This window comes from Ipomoea nil, unplaced genomic scaffold (genome assembly GCF_001879475.1).
Source record: "Ipomoea nil cultivar Tokyo-kokei standard unplaced genomic scaffold, Asagao_1.1 scaffold2653, whole genome shotgun sequence".
In the NCBI taxonomy this organism is placed as follows: Eukaryota; Viridiplantae; Streptophyta; class Magnoliopsida; order Solanales; family Convolvulaceae; genus Ipomoea; species Ipomoea nil.
In genome coordinates, this window is record NW_017619081.1 from 872,686 (window position 1) to 895,150 (window position 22,465).

Consider the following 22,465-nt stretch of genomic DNA (forward strand, 5'->3'; position numbering starts at 1 on the left):
TTCCCCTCAGGGACAAACCAATCACAACAACCGCTGCACCGTGTTATCAACAACCAACAACACTCAATCAAGACAATAATCCATTCTCAACAACAACAACAAACAAAGCTTCAACAACAATAATAACCACGACACACGACTTGTAAAACAGTACTCAGAAACATCACACGGGACTCATAAACACCAAACAGGGTACAACGGGGCACAGTGAAACACAAAACTGGGTAAAACATCACAACATGCCGCCCCGTTCCAGCGGGTGTACGGCGGGTGGTCAACCACCCGCTGGTGGGCGGCTATGTACCAGCAGGTGGTCAACCACCCGCCGGCCGCCCGCTGGTACAAGGGCGTGTACTGGCGGGTGGTCAGGAGGGGGTTCGTCCCCCCACCGACCCCCACTGGTACGATGGTAACTTGGCACTTTTCCCAACTCGAGAATCCCTCAATTACACACAAAATCAAGTCCAAATACATCCCAACACGTATAAACAACAACATGGACTCGAACAACAAGAATTAAACCAAGAAACATCACGATTACATCCTAAACATGCCAAGACTCAAGGTTAAACAGACAACGGTCCAAGAGCATCAAGAACCTCAATACCATCAAGAGATCTATATACAAAGCCCAAAAAACAAGCCCTAACCTTGAATCAACACCCGAGCATGCATACCCACCCAAAAACATCACAACAACAAGATTTACAATATAAACCCTAAGGACAAGCTCTAAACCCAATTAAATACAAGAACATACCAAGACCACACAGGGCCACCAAGAATATCAAGAATAACAATAATCCACATCACAAATTCCTAAAGATAAACTCTAACAAAGCACCAATACAAAATCATATATTCAATCATTCAACGGAGCCAATCAATAAAAGATAGCAAGGAAAATAGGTTTTGTAAGACATGGATTACATCTTAGCCTTAACTAATCCTCCCTTGGCTATTAAGGTTCTTTTCCAAGATTTCCCTCCGATTGTTTTCCCTAGGCTTGGTGGTGGAGAATCCCTCTGGCTAGGTTTCTCGGGCAATTCGTGTATTAGAGTTATGAGAGGTGAGAGGGTTCTGAATGCTTTCTAAACCCTTATTTATAGAGTCAGGAAGTTCTAATTAGAATATGGATGGTAGAAGGCCTACTCTCCTTGTTCTTATCCAATTTAAAGTCTTTAACACGGACGAGGGTCCACGATTCATGGTGGACCGTACTAATTAATTAGGGGGAATCCTAACCAAATTAAATCCTCCATTGTTTTAACCATTTGTTAACATGATTAATTCAATAATTAATCCGGATTTGAAGGCCGTAACACGGGGTGTTACACCCTCCCCCCCCCCCCCCCCTTACGGGAAGCTTCGTCCCCGAAGCTTGGGTATAGATTACATCCCCACTCCCCGGGCACAACATAGGTTCATAAGCAGCTTAGGAAATTGTCATACATGTTCATTTTCTAACAAGCATAAGTCAAGGTTTGGTCACGTTGAAGGGTAATTTAGGTTTGAGATTGAGGTTTACATTGGTTTCCCACTCCCAAGCTTGAAGCTCCGCGAGTGCCTATTATGGTCTCGATTGCCGACACCCTACGGTCCAAGGAGCTTGTCGCGAAGATCAATGACGAGAATCTTTCTTCCATGATCATGTTTTGCCCACGAGTTGTGCGAGGGTGCGTTCATTGGTCGATCTCTCGTCCTGGTCCTCTTCCCCCTTGCGGGTTCCGGGGGGTTCGGCTCGTCTTCCTATTATTCTCGTTCCTCCTGTTCCTCGTCTTCTCGAGCGGCTTTCTTCATCTTTTTGTTGGAAATGCCCAGTTGCTCCACTAGCAACCTCTGTTCGATTGGGGGCTTCAGGCATACCTCCTCGAGGGTGATGTATTGTCCCTCTCCGACATGATAAATGTCATTGCGGCGGAGGTTTAGGGCGTTGAAGACCATCCCACCTATGGGCTTGGCCTCGGTCTGGCCTATGTCTACCCCTTTCCTTTCCATAATCCAACTTAGGATCATCCCGTAGGGTAGGCTGAGTCGATTGCTAGACTTGTAAAACTCCATGTGTTTTAGCATAAGGGCGGGTAAGTTGAACTTGACCTTGTGTTTAAGGAAATAGGCAAAGGTGCACTCAAGGCTTCCCACATCCTTGCCTTTGTTGTTGTTGGGCAACAGACTGTCAATCACGATCATAACCAGGATTTTCTGTTCGGCGGTTAACAACTTCTTGATTGGCCTCGTGGCCGAAGTGAAATCGTCTTCTATTCCCAACAAATAACTCAGATAGTCTTTGTACCCCATGTTTTGGGCACCAATCCAAGTCTTTCTGTCATACTCTGATATGCTCGTGGAGGTTAATTTGAGGAGTTTGGACAGGCGGTTCTCGGTTAGTACTATCTCTTTACCCCGGACTTTGGAGGTGATCTCTTAGTTGTGGTACTTTATCTTTCCCCCAATTTGGAGATGATTTTTTATGTAGATGTGATGATTTATTACCCATCAAAATGTCATGGAGTTATGCTAATCGATGGAAAATATCCCAAGCTTGTCCATGTTATGGATCAAATTTTTGTATTTGTCAAAAAATTGTAATTTAAGTTGCTGTTGTTGTTTTTATTTTTTTATTTTTTTATTTTTTTAATAAAATAGAATTGAAATATTGAAATTTGATTTTTTAGAAAAACGAGAGTAGGGTTTCTTCGCTGATTACACAAGCAACTTAATTAGGCCTTTTGTCGATTTGGGAGAAAGTATTTTTGCTAAGTTTATAAGTTTTATTAAGGAATTTACTTATTTACCCATTGAATTAACTTTGTCAACACACCACTAGTTTCGGGGACCAAACTTGCCACTTCTCTCATAACCGAGGGACTAAAAATGGATACGGTAATAATACGGGGACTGAGTAGAGATGTCAACGGGGCGGGGTGGGGGCGGGGGACATACCCCCCATCCCGGCCCCGACTTTTTTCCCATTCCCCGTCCCCGACCACATCCCCACCATGGAAGGGAAAAATCCCCACATCTCCATCCCCATGGGGATTATTCGGGGACGGGGTATCCCCACCCCGTTTATAAGCATGACATACAATGGTAAGAATGGTTCTAAAATTATATCCCCACCCCATCCTCGCCCCCGTCCCCGACAGGGAATTCAAAATTACCTCTATCCCCATTCCCGATCTCCTATTTTTCTTCCCATCCCCGTCTTCGTGGCGGCAGAGAATTGGATTCCTCATCGGGTACGGGTACAATTGACATCCCTAAAACTGAGTCGTCACTACGGTTATAACTCGGGGACCAAACTCACCATTTTCCCATATATATTATTCCGATCAAACTTGATACATAGAATATAAATTATAGTATGTGTTTACTTTGATTCTCGAATTTTTCATTCTCCATCTCTATTGTTTAAAATGAAGAAATGTATAAGTAAAAGTAGTTTTGAGCATCGTTGTTATCTTTCTCAATGAAAAGTTTCAAGTTCGAGTCACATCCCAATTAAAGATGTTAACATATCATGTTGAACAGATACTATAAGTAGGATAGATTCTGTTAAAAAAAAAAAAAAAAAAAAAAAAATTTGAGTTACCTTATTCCGATTCTACCTTTAGCTCAAAAGATAGAGAATTTATTCTATTTAACAAAAGTACAGATTATACTACACCTACTGCCTCGTCTTAGTAATTACTTCATGGGTCCCTGGGGATTGAAATATGTTTTGATTTGTAAATTAACATAGCATAAAGACATGAAGTTAAAGTTTTGCAATAAAGTCTATTGAAAGTTATCAATGACTTTGTGGTCAAATGGTACCAAGTTACTTTTATATACAAGAGTTGTGAGTTCGAGCTTCAGTGGAGGTGGTATTGACTCTTTGTGTTTTAGTATGTTGAGAAAGTAGTTATGAACAGATACTGCATTGTAACAGTGAGCTAAGCCTGTGCGGGCAAATGATGTTTACTATACCAAACCAAAATTTACAATTGAGTTAATTTCATTTTTGTCATGAATTTATAGGTAACATTTCATTTTTAGTCATTTTCTTTCTAAACATTCCAGGTTTGTCCTAGTATTATTGTGGTTAGATCATTTTTTGTCGTTCGTCAACAAACCTATTTAAATATCGTTAAATATGAGACTATTTTAGTCTATTCAGTTCTAAGTATTAATTTCATTTTGAGTTAATCACCATTTTGGTCCTTCAATATTTCCCAAGTATCAATGTAGTCTCTAATTTTCAATTTCAACCAATTTGATATTTGAATTGTTTAAAATTTCATCAATTAAACCCTTTTAGGGATCAAAATGGTGATTTTCATATTTTTAAAATTTCATCAATTTGGTCCCTGAAATGATCTAATTGACGAAATTTTAAACAATTTGATGATCAAATTGGTTGAAATTGAAAACTAAGGACTACACTGAACAGTAAAGAAATAATTGTGGGACCAAAATGTTGGGGGCCGTTTACTAACTGGAAATTTCTGGGAATTTCTGAAAACTGAAAAACAGAAAACAAAAACATGTTTACTAACACAGTTTCCATTTTCAAAACTGAAAATAATTTATGAAAATTTCTGGAAAACTGAAACACACTTAAAAACTGTTTTCAAAATAGAAAACAGAATCATCTATCATCTATTTAGTTATATGTCACTATAACCACATTACTATGATTACATTCATTATCATCTTATTTTACTTATCACTATATTATATCTTTTCTACTTACTTTAGTTATTTAAACATAATTTATTTGCTTACACTTTTAAGTTAGACATTATTTACATTATCAAAATTAAGAATTAAACTCTATATAATGTTTTAGATTTTGATTGAACTCAATATATTATTAGTTTGAATATTTTTAATTATGTTACATCATAATGCAAGTTTGGTCTAGATATCGGATATTGAAATCTCACATATATTAGAATTCAAAGTAAAAGTTATATATTCATATACATGTCATTCAAATGAATATATCCAAAATATATATATATATATATATATATATATATATATATATATATATATATATATATATATATATATATATATATATATATTTTAAATATTAGCTCAAAAATATTAATATTATCTAAACTAAATTTTAGGTGAAAACTAAAAAATTAGAAAACAAAAAACAGAGAACAGTTTATGTTAGTAAACAAGTTTTCTAAACAGAAAACAGAGAATTGAAAACAGAGAATGAAAACTGAAAAATTAGAAAATGAAAACAGAGAACAGTTTTCTTTTAGTAAACGGACCCTTGATTTCCCATTTCTTTTTAGTCATAAATTTATATATGTCATTCCACTGCTGCGGAGACTCAGGTTGTGGAGGCTCTGCCGTGAATATGTGGATTGCAATTGAAGAAAATAGGGAACTCTAGCCGTGAATTAGGGATTTTTTTAAAAAATTAAAAATAAAAATATAACATATTAACATACGTTGTATAAAAAGATCGAAATGCTCTCGTATTTAACATCATTCAAACATGTTAGTTAATAAGGGGCCAAAAATGGTCTATGCCACAATAATATAATACTTGGACTAATATGGAATGTTTTGAAAAAAAAAAAAAAAAAAAAAAAAAAAAAAAAAAGACTAAAGTAGAATGACACATATAAATCTAGGACAAAAATGAAATTAACTCTTTACAACTCACCAAACGAAAGTATTAAAAATGTTAAAAACTTTATGGTTGAATTAGAATGTACGAGTTTGATTTAATTAAAAAGGAAGAGTAATTTTATAATGCCGTAAATTATAATGTTATGTTTTGTAAAATTGTATTAAAAAAAAAAAAACTTTTTTAGAGATATATATAAGGTAGAATATAACTTTACAAAGCAGATGTCATAATGCACTTCAAAAGTATAAACTACATTCATGACATTGTAAAATTTTCTTTAAATAGAGTTATTGTTTGGTTAAATACACATATATCATATAATCAGATTTCATTTCAGTTACTTTTTATTGACGGCTAAGTAAAAAGATTAATTTTTTATTAAAATTCATCTCAAAACTAAACATTTGATTTGATTATCTAATTATGATTTCAATGTTTGAATAAAATACAGTCTATATGAATAAGGATGACAACAAGTAGGACACTCGCAAGTTAAGCCATTATTAAATCCGAACCCAATTAGCTATAGAATTGTCCGAATTCGTTCCACACATGTTTACAGTATCGCAAATATTTGAACGCATCAAGAAATAAGATTAATATATTAAAGAAAGGTATTCTTTTCTCTACCGAAATCTGAGTAGTCACTACATGAAAATATCAACCCGTTGCAATCAGTACATATGAATTCTTATCTTATTATACTCGATATCATTTTAACATGTTAATTAATAATTAATTTTAGAAATGAATCCAATAATTTACTTTTAAAATATTCTATTAATCAATTACAGATCACGTGACAAAAGTATATATTTTCGAGAGATTAGTAGGCATTCTTCCGTTAAAAACAATGGTGGACCAAAGTTTATACTTTACCAATTAGCGTTTAGCAGAGAATAGCTTTTTTTTTTTTTTCCTCTCCCTCTCCACCTTTTCTTCCCACCCTTTCCCAATTGTCTTTTTCATTTTTATATTGTCTCAAGAACCCAACATCTCTTTTTTCATCAAAAGGGAAAAAGAAAAAAGAAAAAAGAAAAACAAAATTGAAAAAGCCCCACAAGGCCACAAATACTGTCACTCCGCTGCTCTCTCTCTCTCTCTCTCTCTCTCTCTCTCACTCACTCCCTTTTTCCCACTTGAGGCATGAAGAGGCAGCTCATAGTGAGCTAGGGCTTTCACTGTTCATTCACTAGCTCCCTGTAATGCAAATCTTGAATCTTCATTGGTACTGAGATTCATACGTTTTCTTGCATTTTTCCCAACACCAAAAAAACGAGAATGTCAGCCATGGCTAGAATTGGGTTAACAACGCCTCTGTTTCTCGCTCTTCTGCTGCTGCTTTCTGGGTGTCTGTCTTCTGCATCAGCTTCACCTTCGCCTTCAAGTAAGCATTGCATCTGTCCATGCGTGTGTAATGAGAAACATTCGTGTGTGTCTCTGTTAAATGGGTTTGTGGTTTTAGGAGCTTCTGCCATTTGATCTTGCTGTGGGGGTTGTCTTCATTTTATGTCTATTCATGTTTTTTCTTGATTTGGGTACAGAAATTGTGAATGGGGTTTTGTCGAATGCTGTGTCTAAGCTGGTGAAATGGGCGTGGTCTCTCAAAGCTACTACTAAAACAGGTAGATCCACCTACCCAATCTCTCATTGACATTATCTATTGTTTTTAGTTTTTAATTTTGGGTTTCAAAATTCCTTTTTTTTTCTTTTTTTTTTCTTTTTTCCCTAAATGGGTATGTTGGGGGAGAGGGGGTTGGTGTAATGTGGTTCATGTGATTTATGGTGTGTGCAGTGGTTTCTGGGCGTCCAATGATGAAGTTTGAGAGTGGGTATAGTGTGGAAACAGTTTTTGATGGAAGCAAGCTTGGGATTGAGCCTCACACTGTGGAGGTCTTGCCCAGTGGGGAGCTCCTCATTTTGGACTCTGCTAACAGTAATCTTTACAAGATCTCTTCTGCATTGTCTCAATGTAAGTGTGTGGTTTTTTATGGAATGGCCTTGAATTTTAGGTCTTGTGTAGTTTAATCTTTTTCCCATTGCCAGGAACTTGTAGGATTGTCTTTGATTTGCCCAAATCATTAGCTCAGCTTGACAGAGGATTGAATTTTAGCCTGTGGGATTTTGCCTAGTGTTGGGCGGAGGCCAATGAAAGGTTGTTGGGCAGAGGCCCGAAGGGCTAAGTCCAGCACCGTAGGGGAATTGTTGGGCAGAGGCCAATGAAAGGCCAAGTCCAGCACCAGATGACTAGAAGATTGTTGGGCAAAGGCCTGAAGGGCTAAGTCTAGCACCCTGTCTAAATAAAGTTGCCTAGGGGAATTGTTGGGCGGAGGTCGGTGAATGGCCAAGTCCAACAGCAGGCGGCTAGGGGATCATTGGGCGGAGATCGGTCAATGGCTAAGTCCAGCACCAAGTGGTTAGGGGATCGTTGAGCGGAGGTCGGTGAATGGCCAAGTCCAACACCAGGTGGCTAGGGGATCGTTGGGCGGAGGTCGGAGGTCGGTGAATGGCCAAGTCCAACACCAGGTGGCTAGGGGATCGTTGGGCGGAGGCCTGAAGGGCCAAGTTCAGCACCTTGCCTCGCACTTGGTCATAACAAGTGGTATCAGCCCTAAGTCACAGGGCAGGGTAAAAAATGTGGTGGCTTGATCCTAACACCTAGTTTTGGCGCCTTGTGTCATGCCCCAATTTTAACATTTCATAGTTTATCAAATATTCCAGATTCTGTTAAGACGTGAAATGTCACAATGAGCTTCGAGATATGCCAAGGGTTCAAAACCCAAGTACTTGTGATATCTCCGCTCTTCATTATGTAATGCTCTGATCTATCTTTTTGCTAGTCTAGAAGCTGGCATTTTACTCTCACTACTGCAACCTTCTCCATTATTGCTGATGTGAAATGTTTGTTCAAGTTCCTTTTCTGATAAGTTTTGCGATGATTATTAGCCTTTTTAATATATCCCCCTATGCATTTCTGCAGACACCCGACCAAGGTTGGTTGCTGGTTCAGCGGATGGATACTCTGGACATGTGGATGGTAAAACCCGGGAAGCAAGGATGAACCATCCCAAGGGGCTTACAGTTGATGATAAAGGGAATATTTACATTGCGGACACTGATAATATGGCAATCAGGAAGATAAGTGAAACAGGTAATTCGTTAGTTTTTACTTAGGTAATGCAGAAGAATGTTCTTTTCCCTAATAAGTCATATGAAGAAATGGAACCGTTTTAGACCGAGTAGTGATTATGTGGCAAGTGGCAAGTGGAAAGCTCTTGAGCACGGGATCTTTCTTTAGTTACTTTGAGACTTTCAAAGTGGCAAGTTTTTATATAATGAAATGAAATTTCCTTGTCCAGGAGTGACAACAATTGCGGGAGGCAAATGGAACCGTGGAGGTGGGCATGTTGATGGACCGAGTGAAGATGCAAAATTCTCTACCGACTTTGATGTAGTCTATATCGGAAGCAGTTGCTCTCTCCTCGTCATAGACAGAGGGAATAAAGCAATCCGAGAGATCCAACTTCATTTTGATGACTGTGCTTATCAGTATGGAAGCGGCTTTCCTCTAGGTGAAAATTTTATCTTCTTCTCGATCTGTTCAAAACATTTAATTGAAAGCATATTTTTGTTTACACGTGAACTTGACTGCAGGGATTGCAGTACTTTTAGCAGCCGGCTTCTTTGGTTACATGCTAGCATTGCTCCAACGTAGGGTAGGAACCATGGTATCTTCTGAAAATGTGAGTGCCAAATCCTCTCTTTCTCGTTAAAAAAAGAAGAAAAATTGTTAGGCGGAGGCCGGTGAAGGGTTAAGTCCAACACCAGGTGACTAGGGATTGTTGGGCAGAGGCCTGAAGGGGCAACTTGCGGGTCTTTGTGGGCCAGGCCCGTTAGGCCCGCTCTTTCACAGGCCATATTTTTGTAGCGCTAACCTGCCCCACCGCGGGGGGAGGTGTGGGCCGGCCTGCAGGCTTCGGCCCACTTTGACAGTACTAGGGCCTAGGGGCAAGTCCAGCACCAAGTGACTCGGGATTGTTGGACAGAGGCTTAAAAGGCCAGTCCAGCACCATGTGACTAGGGATTGTTGGGCGGAGGTTTGAAGGGCCAAGTCTAGCATCCTGCCCTCTCGAAAATGTAGCGGTATAAGGAAATAAAGTTGTGTCTTTGCTAGGAGCTATAGCTTAAAACGACTGTAATTCCGTATGAGAAGCTACTCTTTACTAAGTCTATCTTCTCGTCGTTTTTGTCCTGAAGGATGAGAAAACGGCGGTTTCTTCTAATCCGTATGAGAAACCACTCATGTCATCAGTAATGCCGCCCCTAATTCCACCTGATAATGCTGAAGAGAAGCAAGAAGAAAGCTTCTTTGGATCTTTGGGAAAGCTGCTGGCTCAGGCGGGAGAATCCTTCACTACTATCTTGGGAGGCGTATTCCCCGCAATCAAAAGGAAGCATAAGTATCAACAGCAACAGACGCAGCAGCAGCAGGACTACTACCAGTTCCAGCAACAGCTGAAGTACTCGAATACGTGGCCCGCTCAGGACAGCTATGTAATATCAGAGAAAGACGAACCCCCTTCCATTGACATGAGATCCCCGACGCCTCAAAAGACCTATGCATTCATGTCCAAGGATTCTGAGAAAATGCAAAAGCTCCGACAAAGCCGTGCCTTTTACAGTGAGTGGGGCTCGGACTTCCAGCAACAACAACAGCAGCAGCAGCAAACTCAGAAGCATCTGAATCACCACCGGTACCATTCAGCTGCCCCGCAGACTGTTTACGAGCAGAGCCCCGAGAAAACAAACGAGGTTGTGTTCGGGGCAGTTCAGGAGCAGGAGGGGCAAAATGGCACAATGGTCATAAAGCCTTTGGAACACGCAACGCAGGGTTACAACCATCAAAACCATATTCGTGCTCGGTTCAACGCCATGGGGTACACTTACGGGCAGTAGTCGTCGTATTATAGGTACATAGAAGTTTTGGGTGTTTCAGAAATATCTGCTTCTTGAATCTTGATGATGATGGATGAGTCCTCCTGAGTAAAAAAAAAAAAAAAAAAGCATATGAGAGATGTATAGAGCAGAAGATATGTTAGGGAAGCAAGTAAGTCCATATTCTGAGTGAGTGGTCTATGAGTATGAGACACAAAAAACAGGTGTTCATCAAACTCTCATTGAAATATGAATATGTAGTAGTGTGTTTGGCCCGGAAATCCCGAACTGCGTTAAAAGTCTCTGTGTTACCATTATAGTGGGAACTCTCGAATTGCGTTAAAAGCCTCTGTGTTACCATTATAGTGGGAACTCTCGAACTACATTAAAATTAAAGCCTCTATGTTACCATTACAGTGGGAACTCCCGAACTGCGTTAAAAGTCTCCGTGTTACCATTATAGTGGGAATTCTCGAACTGCGTTAAAAGTCTCTGTGTTACCATTACAGTGGGAACTCCCGAACTGTGTTAAAAGTCTTTGTGTTACCATATAGTGGGAACTCTCGAACTGTGTTAAAAGCCTCTGTGTTACCATTACAGTGGGAACTCTTGAACTGTGTTAAAAGTCTCTGTGTTACCATTACAATGGAAACTCTCGAACTGCGTTAAAAGCCTTTGTGTTACCATTACAGTGGGAACTCCCAAACTCTGTTTAAAGTTTATGTGTTACCATTACAGTGGGAACTCTCGAACTGCGTTAAAAGCCTCTGTGTTACAATTAAGGTTTCCAACATCACCCAAACACAATCCTCAAATTTTCATAGTGGATTGTCTCCAATGATGTTCCAAATCCCAAAGGAATTTCATTAATCCCTCCCAATTCCCATGTGTATTTTTATGTCCCAGAAACCAGACATGCAAATTCTTGTGTGGATCGTAGTTTACACAGTGTTGCGTGTAGCATAATAAAAAATACATTTTTAATATATTAAAAATACATTATTCGTGTATTGAATGTACATTATACAAAATAATATATTTATTCTGAATACAATGTACATTTAATATGCTAAAAGTATATTATTTGTGTACTAAATATATATTATTTGATAATATGATTTACATAAATGATTTAACCAGACAACATCCTCTCAATTATTGTCGTATGCAGGACAACCGCAATTAGTGTTCTGTGGGTCGTACTCAACCAACTTGATGTGCCCACTATTTTAGTCGGCAAACTATTTTCTTTTTAATCTATGAAAAATATTTGTTTAAATGTAATAAATATTGTTTCATAAAATGTTTTTTTTAATGTAATAAATATTGCTTCATAAAATGTTTTTGGGATAAGGGTCAAATAAGCCCTTAAACTATACTCATTTGTGCAATTAGGCCCTTTAACTCTAAAAAGTTTCAATTAGAACCTCAAACTTACCAAAAAAGTGCAATTAGCATTATTTGCAGGTTACTTTCAAGTTAAAAGGTCAACTCTTGGTGATTGGATTTTTCAAGCTGATTTGGCGAGCTGACGTGGCTTTCACATTTTTTTAAAAATAATATATTATATTAAATTTAATTTTTAATAAATATTAATAATCATATATTAAAAATTTAAAAAACAGTTATGCTAGCCCAAACAGTCGGAGCCCACAGCCACCCTATTGACATCGTCAAGCACCGCCGTCGCTGCTGTCACGCACCATCGCCAACTTTCAGTCCATACCCTCCATATCTATTACATCCCCTGATGCTGGGTAGTCTCGTCCCTTGAACTCCATCTTTGGGCCTCTGCCATCCAGAACGGAGCTCGAAAAAGCCATGTCCGATCTCCGGTGGTAATATTATTATAGCTTTAAACCAATTGAAATTTTGTCGGATTTCAATACATCAAAGTAAGTTCTTGGTAGTACCATGCGGTGTCTGTTTGCTCAATTCAGTTGCTGTAAATGAAGTATAGAAACCAAATTGGATTGAATCCTAAGTTGCAGAAACCTCAAACTAATCTATTAATTTCAATTCCATGGTTGGGTTCCTTCTGATTTTTATTTTTAATTTATTATTATTATTATTATTATTAATTAATTAAAAATTTAAAATTAAATTTAATATATATTTTTTGGAAATAAAACTAAATTTAATATAATATATTATTTTTTTAATAAAAAAAAAAAAAGTGAAAGCCACGTCAGCTCGCTAAATCAGCTTGAAAAATCCAATCATCAAGAGTTGACCTTATAACTTGAAAGTAACCTGCAAATAATGTTAATTGCACTTTTTTGGTAAGTTTGAGGTTCTACTTGGAGCTTTTTGGAGTTGAAGGGGCTAATTGCACAAATGAGTATAATTTAAGGGCTTATTTGACCATTATCCCAATGTTTATATATATATATATATATATATATATATATATATATATATATATATATATATATATATATATATATATATATTTTTCTGGGGGTCCAGGAGATAAGAATTAAAGACCGTATTGTTCAGTGCTCGACTCAATTACCTAAAAAAAATGTATATATAGTTTATTAGTAAAAGTTAATTTTAACTTTATTAACCGTCTAACAAATATCAAACCTCATTTTAAAAGGCAAAGTAAAGAGTAAAGACTACCACACTTTGCAAGAATTGCAATCTCCCATCCTGAGATTAGTATTAGTGGTTGATCACTTACCTCAAGTTATGGTTGGAGACGGTAGGATAGGGGCTCGAACCTCACTTCAAATATCATTGGAGTTGGGCTCCCCAAGTTGGAGTAGGGTATGGGCTGGGCTCCTTGTATGTACAATAAGGTGGGGTCTGACTAAAAGAATGTTCATGCCAGGGCAAGGTCGTCAGGGTGACCGGTGGTGTACTACTGACCATGGCGCTAGTCGTGTGGCGCCTGGCACGGCGATGGCGGCCAATCATGATTGTGTGGAGCTCGATATTATCCCCTACTCAATTGACGAACAAATCTTTCTAACAAACAGAGCATCAAGAATGTCATACATTCGAGCATTGGTGTTTCAGCTCACATGCATTTTCACCTCCCCTAAGGATCATTATACATACAAAGCTCAAATCTTTATTTTTTTTTATTATTTATTTATTTATTTTTGATGAGGTAACCTGAAATGAAATAATCATGTAACACTTATTACTTATAATCATGGTTGAAATCGTGTTAAATCATACATAAAGAGTAAAGCGGGATAATTTTTTTTATCATAAACAATTTTATGATATGTAGTCACTATATTAATCTTCAGCCAATTTGGAGTCAAGTTGTTATGAAATTTTATTCAAATAATTTTTTTTTAAACACTTATTATATTTTACTAAGAGCATTAAACTCAAAATCTAGGTCGGGGAAAATTAAAGGACTAAATTAAAGAAAGTGAAATTGATGAGACATTGGCATTGGCAGTGAAAGACAAGAGGCATTGTTTGACCATAAATGGATGCTATTGTTTTATTTTATCATAATTTCTATAATGCCATACACCATATACAACACCACCAAGAATGTCTGTAGCTAATAAGAGATGGAATCCGCGCACGTGTCCACGTCACTGTACAACGGTAAATCCATTATTCCCTTCACTTTTTTCTTTTTTTTTTTTTTTAAATAAATACAAAGTGGTGTTTGGTTGGAAGGAAGGAATTAGGGGGGAAATGAATTGTAATTCGGTGTAGAAAGAATAAGGTGGGAATAAAGTAAGAATTCAAATTACATTGTTTGGTATACAGGTAAGAATAAAGTAGGAATTCAAATTATAGTGTTTGGTATGCAGTAATAAAACATGTAATTGAAAAGGAATAAGTGATACAATGACTAAAATACCCTTATGTAATAATAATAATAATAATAATAATAATAATAATAATAATAATAATAATAATAATAATAATGTTGTTAAAATGTTTGGTCCCCTCCCTACAATCGTTGGAATGTTGGATGCTCTCCTTTGTTGCTTCTGATTTTGCATCTTCAACAAAGAGAGAAACGGAAAGAATGGCGTATAGAGATGAGAATGAGAGGGGATATAGCTAATAAGACAAAATAATTAGAGGGTAAAATTGTCTTTAAATTATCTTTTTTCTCCCTTCAAATCACTGAATTGCAATTCTTGAGGTGGGGTCTGAATTGCAATTTAGCATTTGGAGGGAATTGTAATTCGGTGGAATTGCAATTCCCTCCAACCAAACGGCGTAATTGGATCTTCCACGAAATTGTAATTCAATTACACTCAAATTACATCCAATCAAACACTCCCAATAAATTATTCGTATGATGTACGGATAAATTATTTTTTATTATACATTTACATAATAAAATTAAGGATAAAATTATAAACAATTTTAATATTTAAAAGTATACAATGGCGGTCACAGATTTTAATTAGGCCTATAATGGGTAGAAAAAATGGCGGTCACAGATTTTAATCAAATGTATGGCTCAGATTGATTAAAAGATTGATCAGATTTAAATTTTACACTAAAATTTCCTAAAATACCCACACACCGTTACTAATTCCGTTAAAATTTTAAGAATTGTCGTTAGTTCACCGTTAACTTACTCATTGATTTCAATAAAAAAAGGTCGTCTTAGGTTCGAACCCCATCCCAATCAAAGTTGGCATAATTAGTACTCTATTTTACTCTTATTAAATTATATAAAAATAATAATTTAGTAGTTACAACGAAAAATAATACATATGCATTTCTTTAATTTAGAATTATGTGTCCACAATGTCTTTATTCAAAAAAAAAATTATTCATTATCAATAAATTAAATAAGAGAAATAATTTCATTAGTTATATTGTCTTTATTTTTCTTCAATATAAAAATTCTTTATATTCAAATTTATTAATTGATTATATTCGCTACATTATCCTTACAATGTCTTTATTCAGTGAAAAAAATTATTAATTATCAATAAATTAATTAAAAGAAATATTTTCATTAGTTATATTGTCTTTATTTTTCTAAAATGTAAAAATTTTTACATTCAAAATTCAATTGATTATATTCACTACATTATCTATTATCTTTTTTGTGCACTATTTTTCTAATTAAATATCAAAGTTATAATACAAAATAATGCTATATATTTATTTACCAAGTATTTTATTAATACCATGAAAAAATTAAATAAACCAACCATATTAACTACATGAGAGATTTTGTGACAAAGAGAGTATTCAAATCACACAACAAATTGAAGTGAGAACTACCTCGCAATGTCCTTGTTTGACAATCAGCAGTTAGCGGATTATACTAGCGGATTTGACCAGCGAATTTATTTAATTATTAACATTGGGTAGAAAAAATGACCGCCAAATTATTAAATCAAATGAATGGTTCATATTGTTCAGGTTTTAATTTTTTTCTTTTAAGATTTTATAATTTATCCTTAATTATATGATTATCCATTTAACTTTTCCGTTAATTTACCGTTAGTCTAATTCTAATATTAAAGTCTAATATAGAATTATAACTACACCATTAATCTAATTCTATTATTAAAGTGTTAATAGAACTTAACCACAAATCCTAATGTCGGAATCTCCTCAAACAATATTAGTATATATTTAATATTTTATGCCCTAATTTTTATTTGTTTTCCCTTATGTCCCGTATTTGGTTTCAACCATACCTATACAATTATTTTATTGACAATTATAATCAATCTTGACTATATTATCTTGCATTTGTAAACTTAGAATTACCTATTTAACCCGCACGGGCTTAGCTCAATGGTTTAGTGGGTAGTATTTGGGAGAAGAGACCAAGATTTGAACCTCGGCAGCGGCAGTGCGGGAATTATGTCCAAAGTGGGCAGATTCCTTGCGCGTATCAGCATTTGGCCCTGTCTGCTGAACCATTGAGTCACCGTGATTTACAACTTCCCACAATGCTCTGTCGGGTCGGAGTGTGGGGGGCCCTTGGGGTTGGGGACTCAACCTTTGGGAGAAGAATTACCTATTTAAATACGCAAATTCAACCTTCAATTATCTATGCATGAACAATTTCAATATAATCCTGCCTTAATATACTTTAAAGTACTTATTTAAAAAAAAAATGCATTGGGCATTATCCCAATCGCGCAATGCGCGTAAAAAACTAGTGTATATATATATATATATATATATATATATATATATATATATATATATATATATATATATAGAGAGAGAGAGAGAGAGAGAGAGAGAGGGATGCACTCAGGTGCGAATAAGTGCTCAGGAGGGAAATGCGAACGAATCAGCGTGCGACACGTGTCCAGATCTAATAACTTAAAAAAAATGCGGTGGCATTTTCGTAAATAATTGAACATTGAAGTGCAAGTAAAATCACTTACAAGTGCACCTACTTTCACCTATAAGTGCATGTAATTTTGCCTTGTTACCATTTACTTTCTGCAAACATTCATGCACCTGGGTGTGCTTATAACTATATGTGCAACTATTTATAACTATAGGTGCAACTACTTATAACTATAGGTGCACCTACTTTCACCTATAAGTGCATGTAATTTTGCCTTGTTAGCATTCACTTTCCGCAAGCATTCATGCACCTGGGTGTGCTTATAACTATATGTGCAACTATTTATAACTATAGGTGCAACTACTTATAACTATAGGTGCACCTACTTTCACCTATAAGTGCATGTAATTTTGCCTTGTTAACATTCATTGATATGAGTTAAGCGGGTAGTAATACCTCTGAAAACCACTCGCAAACATTCATACACCTAGGTGCAACTACTTATAACTATGTGTGCAACTACTTAGAACTATATGTGCAACTAAGTATTGATGCTCAGTGTAAATTTTTACTTGCACCTATAATACATTTTACATGCACCTGTAATACATTTTACTTGCACTTCGATGTTCAATTATTTACGAAAATGCCATCGCGTTTTTTTAAAAAATCAGTGTTTCTCATTCATTAGATCTGGATACGTGGACAAACAGAATTCATTCCTATTTCGCGCCTGGGCGAAGCATCCACACCTGAGTGCGATTATATATATATATATATATATATATATATATACACTGAATTCTACTGCCTCTATTATAATGTAGTATCTGTTCATAACTACTTTTTGAACATATTGAAACACAAAAAAGTCAATATCGTCTCTATTGAGACTTGATTCGACAACCTCCCTTAAAAGAGAGCAACTTAGTATCATTGGACTACAAGATCCTTAGTATATATATATATATATAAAACTGTTCAGATGTGAATTCTTATTGTGTGCATTTGTGCACTATTATCACTCGTGCATGCGGATTGATCAATGGGCACAGATGGGGGTGCACCCTAGTCCGGTGCACTGCACCTACCCAATCAATTACTCTGATCATTGCGATAGGGGCGGGTGGGTAATTTTGATAGGGGCGCGTTTTGGGGGATTGTATTGCGTTTTACTTCGATTGTGACGTCGCCGTGCATTCTCCGGTGAACCAACGGTATCCAGTGCGTGATGTCTCGAACCAGTGGCGGCCGCCGGGAGGGGAGGGGTAGGTCCAGGCAGCCATTGACGCCTCCGACTCCGCCGTCGTCTGGTCTACACAGAGTGGCTGCGGGGTCCCGGTCACACAAACGGGGGGGCTCCCGTTCGCCGTATTCGACGGCTGTGGGGGGTGTCGACAGGTCTATTTCTGGGATAGCAGATAGGGTTGCTGCAAGGCATCAGGCGGCGCACCGGCCGGATGGGGCAGGTTAGTTCATGTGCACTCCGTCTGTTAGTTGTGTAAATTTGAGAAGATGAGCTGGGCAAAATTAGCTAGTGTGTTATTTTTTACCCTCTATTATATTATTTTCTTCCTTAGTAGGTAAGAGAGGTTAATTGATTTTATTATGAGCAATCTATGTTATGCAATCAGAATTCGCAGATTGCACTTGAGATTTCTTGTTACATGGAAGAGAGAATAAGAATTTTAGTTCTGTTTGGTCTATCTTTCTTCCACTTGGGCAATTTTCATTTCTAGATATGAAGGAAAAGTCAAAGGTGTATTGTGCCTTTTTAGTTGTCCCAATTCTGTGGTTATTGCAGCATTTTACAGTGCAATAGCGATTGAGAATGATGGTTAGTTTAACTGTTATTATTATCTGTTTATGATCATTTTGAAGCTTTATTTTTTAGAACGTCCTAACTAATGTTTGATTGCACTTGATACTTGAAGTCGGGAACTTGGATGCTGTAACTGATTATGCATGATTGGCTTGGTTAATTTAGGGTGGTTTAATTAGCTAAAAACCTGGGTAATAGACTGAGTGGATCAATTCTTGTGTTGTCCGTCTTTAAGTTTTTGATTAAACCCGCTAACTTCGGTGCAGTTTTTAGGCAATCTGTATTATGCATTCCAAGTGTGTCTTTGGTTGGGGATAATGAGCGTGATAATTAGCATAATGATTACCTTAGCATGATAATTAGCATAAAATTACCTTAGCATGATAATTAGCATAAAATTACCTTAGCATGATAATTAGCATAATATCTTATTCCTTTTACTGTGTGTGGGTGTCTTTGGTTTAAGTACCAAATTAATGAGCTGGGTGCACTGAGTGAACCTGCCTGGATAGGTGAATAAATAGGGCAGTATTCAGTGTGTCACTGTGTGATTGAATATTCATTTAAGTACCAAATTAATGAGTTGGGTGCACTGAGTGAACCTGCCTGGATATTTTTTTTGTTTTTTTTTTTTTTTTTTTTTTTCCAGAGTCGTGTCACTCTCTCTTGTGCGGTCACCGTCGTTGAAGTGCTTTATCTCCCAACGGCTGCGACATCAGCGATGGCTAGGTGCAATGGCGAGGGGTGCGTCCGGCCATGCATTCGCGCCACCGACAACAGCCTCTGCCGGTTCTCACAGGGTGCAGTCGGCGTCTCGGTCGTTCAAGCGTCGGGCTGGTCGTCGTCCCCCGCCCTCCACGACAGGGTGCATCTGACCGGGCTGCGGGGAGTAGCTTCCAGGGTCTCCGCAAGGCGGTGGGCACAGCGAGGTAAGTGCGGGTTTCTGATGCGCTCTCTTTGCATGTCGTTCATAGTTAACTTAATTCTATATAGGGTGGGTTTGTATGCTGGAAGAATGATGGGGTTTGGGGCATTTTCCATGGGTGTTTAAAATTAAATAGGACCAATAGGTTAGGTGCAGATCATGCAGTTAGAGGAGGAAAAATGTGTGTTTGATTGCTGTGTATATGGGACTGAATTTTAAGCTTAGTGTTATGCACGTGTAAAACTGTTATGTTGTGTGGTTGAATACTCATTTGATGGGAAAACTATATTAAAAGCTTGATGTTTTGCACTTTGGGACACTGGTCTACAAATATTCTTTGTCAATAAGTGTTTGAATACTCATCTTGATGGAAAAATAGAATTAAAAGCTAGATGTTCAGCACTTTCGGACACTGGTGTGCAAATACTAAGTCAAATAAACTGTTATTTGAAAATAAGGGTGAAAGATTAGTAAAAGGGCGATTCTGTGTCAGTGTGTGATTGAATACTCATTTAGTAATTTTGTTATGTACTCCATAACAAATAACAAAATTATTTGGAATGGTCTGCAATTGTTTTACATCAATGTAGGAGAGCAAGGCAAAAAATTGGTAGTCTCAATCTAAAAGGAAGAATGCACACCTTCAACTCCAAGCTAAGGGTTGTCAGCCGCTGCTCAGTGTGCTCAAGCTTTTATGTCTTATCTTTAATATAATCTTCCCGGAGTTCAATATAAAGAATAGTAAAACAACATAGTAAAACACAAACAGAAAGTATTGATAGACACACAGAGTAAACTGTGCTAGAAATTTCACCTTCTCAGCCACAGTAATGGAGAATTCTTTCCTTAAAGCCTCTTCTCTCAATTGGGTCTGCTTGTTTGCCTGCTCCTGGTAAACTGCTGCCCCGGGTTAACATACTATATATCCCCTAGCATTTGCCAGTCGGTTGGAATGGGTTAATGGGTAATATATTGTAGGGGAATGGATGGTTGGTGATAAGGTCCAGCTAGGGGGGGGGGGGGGGGGGGGTATTGGAACTGGATCTTTTATTAGTTAATGGTGTGGCAATGAACCTGGGATGCATTCATTACTTGTCTTCTAGTATGTGGTCCGAGGGGTGTTTTAGTGTAATTGCAATTGTTATGTGCATGCATTTCAGTTTGGGGCAATCAAATATGTATTCATATAGGGACAGGAACAAGTTCACTAGTGTTTCAATACATACACTACTAAAACTGCTTGTGCAATACAAATTTGCTATATGGGACTGAATTTTAAGCTTAGTGTTATGCACGTGTAAAACTGTTATGGTGTGTGATTGAATACTCATTTGATGGAAAAACTATATTCAAAGCTTGATGTTTGCACTTTGGGACACTGGTCTGCAAATATTCTTTGTCAATAAGTGTTTGAATACTCATTTTGATGGAAAATTTGAATTAAAAGCTAGATGTTCAGCACTTTCGGACACTGGTGTGCAAATACTAACTCGAATGGACTGAATTCCAATCTTGATAAGCTAATACCGGGGCTGACCTTGAGTAGGTGTGCGGATTTTGTTTGGTAAACACTAACAGTAGTAAAAATTAGATGACCAAGTGGGTACAAAACTAGTCACAACATGCTAGGCTACCCACAAACCTGTTCACTAGTCAACACTAAGTATGTTTCTGACTTGCATTTGTCTTGTTTATATAGGTGCACTACGGATTTAAGGTTGTGCTTCAGTTTTGGGGTAGCCAAAAGTTTACTTGTGTGTACAATTTGTGTGATTGGTTGTGTATCTGTATCTAAATGATTCATGCACTGACAGTTTATATAAAGTGTCGAATACCAGAATTATAAAGTGTGTGTGCGGTGTGCACTACAAAATTAAAAAAAACAAGTACTGATACGCTGTGCACTCATTTAGGACTTGTTTTAAACTTCGTATGCACTCATCAATTGTGGTATGTGTCTTTGTGTTGCACTGTTGCACCAGGAAGTGATGCTCAACAGTCGGTGGTATTAAGAGATGAGGAGAGTGATACAGATGAGGATTAGCACACCCCAACACGTGATCCCGAAGAGCTGAAGATTGAGGAACCAATGCGTGGTGAGCCGCCGAGGGAGGCCAAGGGAAGTTGTACGCCTCGTGGCCTCACTTACGCCACAACAGGGGCAAGGTGTTTGTTCTATTGGCATGGGGGCATCTTGGGATCCAGGTTTCATGCACAACATCCTTCTGAGTGCGGTGAATGGCCACATGCAGTGTATTGTCACACGTGTTGAGGATCAGCAGAACAGTAATTTAGACTCCTAGTCTACCGGATGGGCACTGCAAAACTGATGAAGTAATGTCTTTTTATTTGTTTCTCGACACAGAAGTAGGTTTCTACTATGCTTATTTAGAAGGTCCCGAGGTAGTGATTTGTGGATATTAGTTATTACAAAGTAGCGGGGACTCTATGGTTTGCACAAATGATGTGGGCCTATGATAATTTTACCATAGTAGATATTAGGTATTATAAAGCAGGAGGAGTCTGTGGTCTGTTTTGGTAACTTGTGCAGTAGTGCAATCCATTTTTTTGGTAACGGTTATTATGCAGTACGAGCAAATTCAATCATCTAATTGTATTAAGTTGGGCAGCAGTGCAATCATCAATCATCTAATTGTATTAAGTTGGGCAACAGTGCAATCAAATACATTAGCAACGTCATGTGGTAATTAAAGGTTTTGCTTTAATAAATCAATAAAAGTGAAATAACACTAAAACAATTAAAAATGTGTCCAATATGGACACAAAGCGGTGCATGGATTCTATCATCAACACACACTCGACATCCCACAAACTACCACCTACAATGAATAGAACAAACCAATTACAACTTATTAG

The 22,465-nt window shown here is 37.3% G+C and overlaps 2 protein-coding genes across 2 annotated transcripts; both read left to right on the plus strand.

The window, feature by feature from the left end:
• The first annotated feature begins 6,687 nt into the window (after positions 1 to 6,687).
• LOC109154837 lies at positions 6,688 to 10,893 on the plus strand. Its single transcript, XM_019302581.1, has 7 exons — positions 6,688 to 7,028; positions 7,186 to 7,266; positions 7,437 to 7,613; positions 8,622 to 8,792; positions 9,001 to 9,213; positions 9,296 to 9,384; positions 9,899 to 10,893. Exons 1-7 carry the CDS (start codon positions 6,923 to 6,925, stop codon positions 10,595 to 10,597), a joined length of 1,536 nt encoding a protein of 511 aa, XP_019158126.1. The 5' UTR covers positions 6,688 to 6,922; the 3' UTR covers positions 10,598 to 10,893.
• Positions 10,894 to 18,040: 7,147 nt separating this feature from the next.
• On the plus strand, positions 18,041 to 22,163 carry LOC109154838. The gene is made up of 3 exons (XM_019302582.1): positions 18,041 to 18,310; positions 19,313 to 19,592; positions 21,571 to 22,163. The coding sequence occupies exons 1-3, from the start codon at positions 18,302 to 18,304 to the stop codon at positions 21,630 to 21,632; spliced, it is 351 nt and encodes a 116-aa protein (XP_019158127.1). The 5' UTR covers positions 18,041 to 18,301; the 3' UTR covers positions 21,633 to 22,163.
• Positions 22,164 to 22,465: the final 302 nt, after the last annotated feature.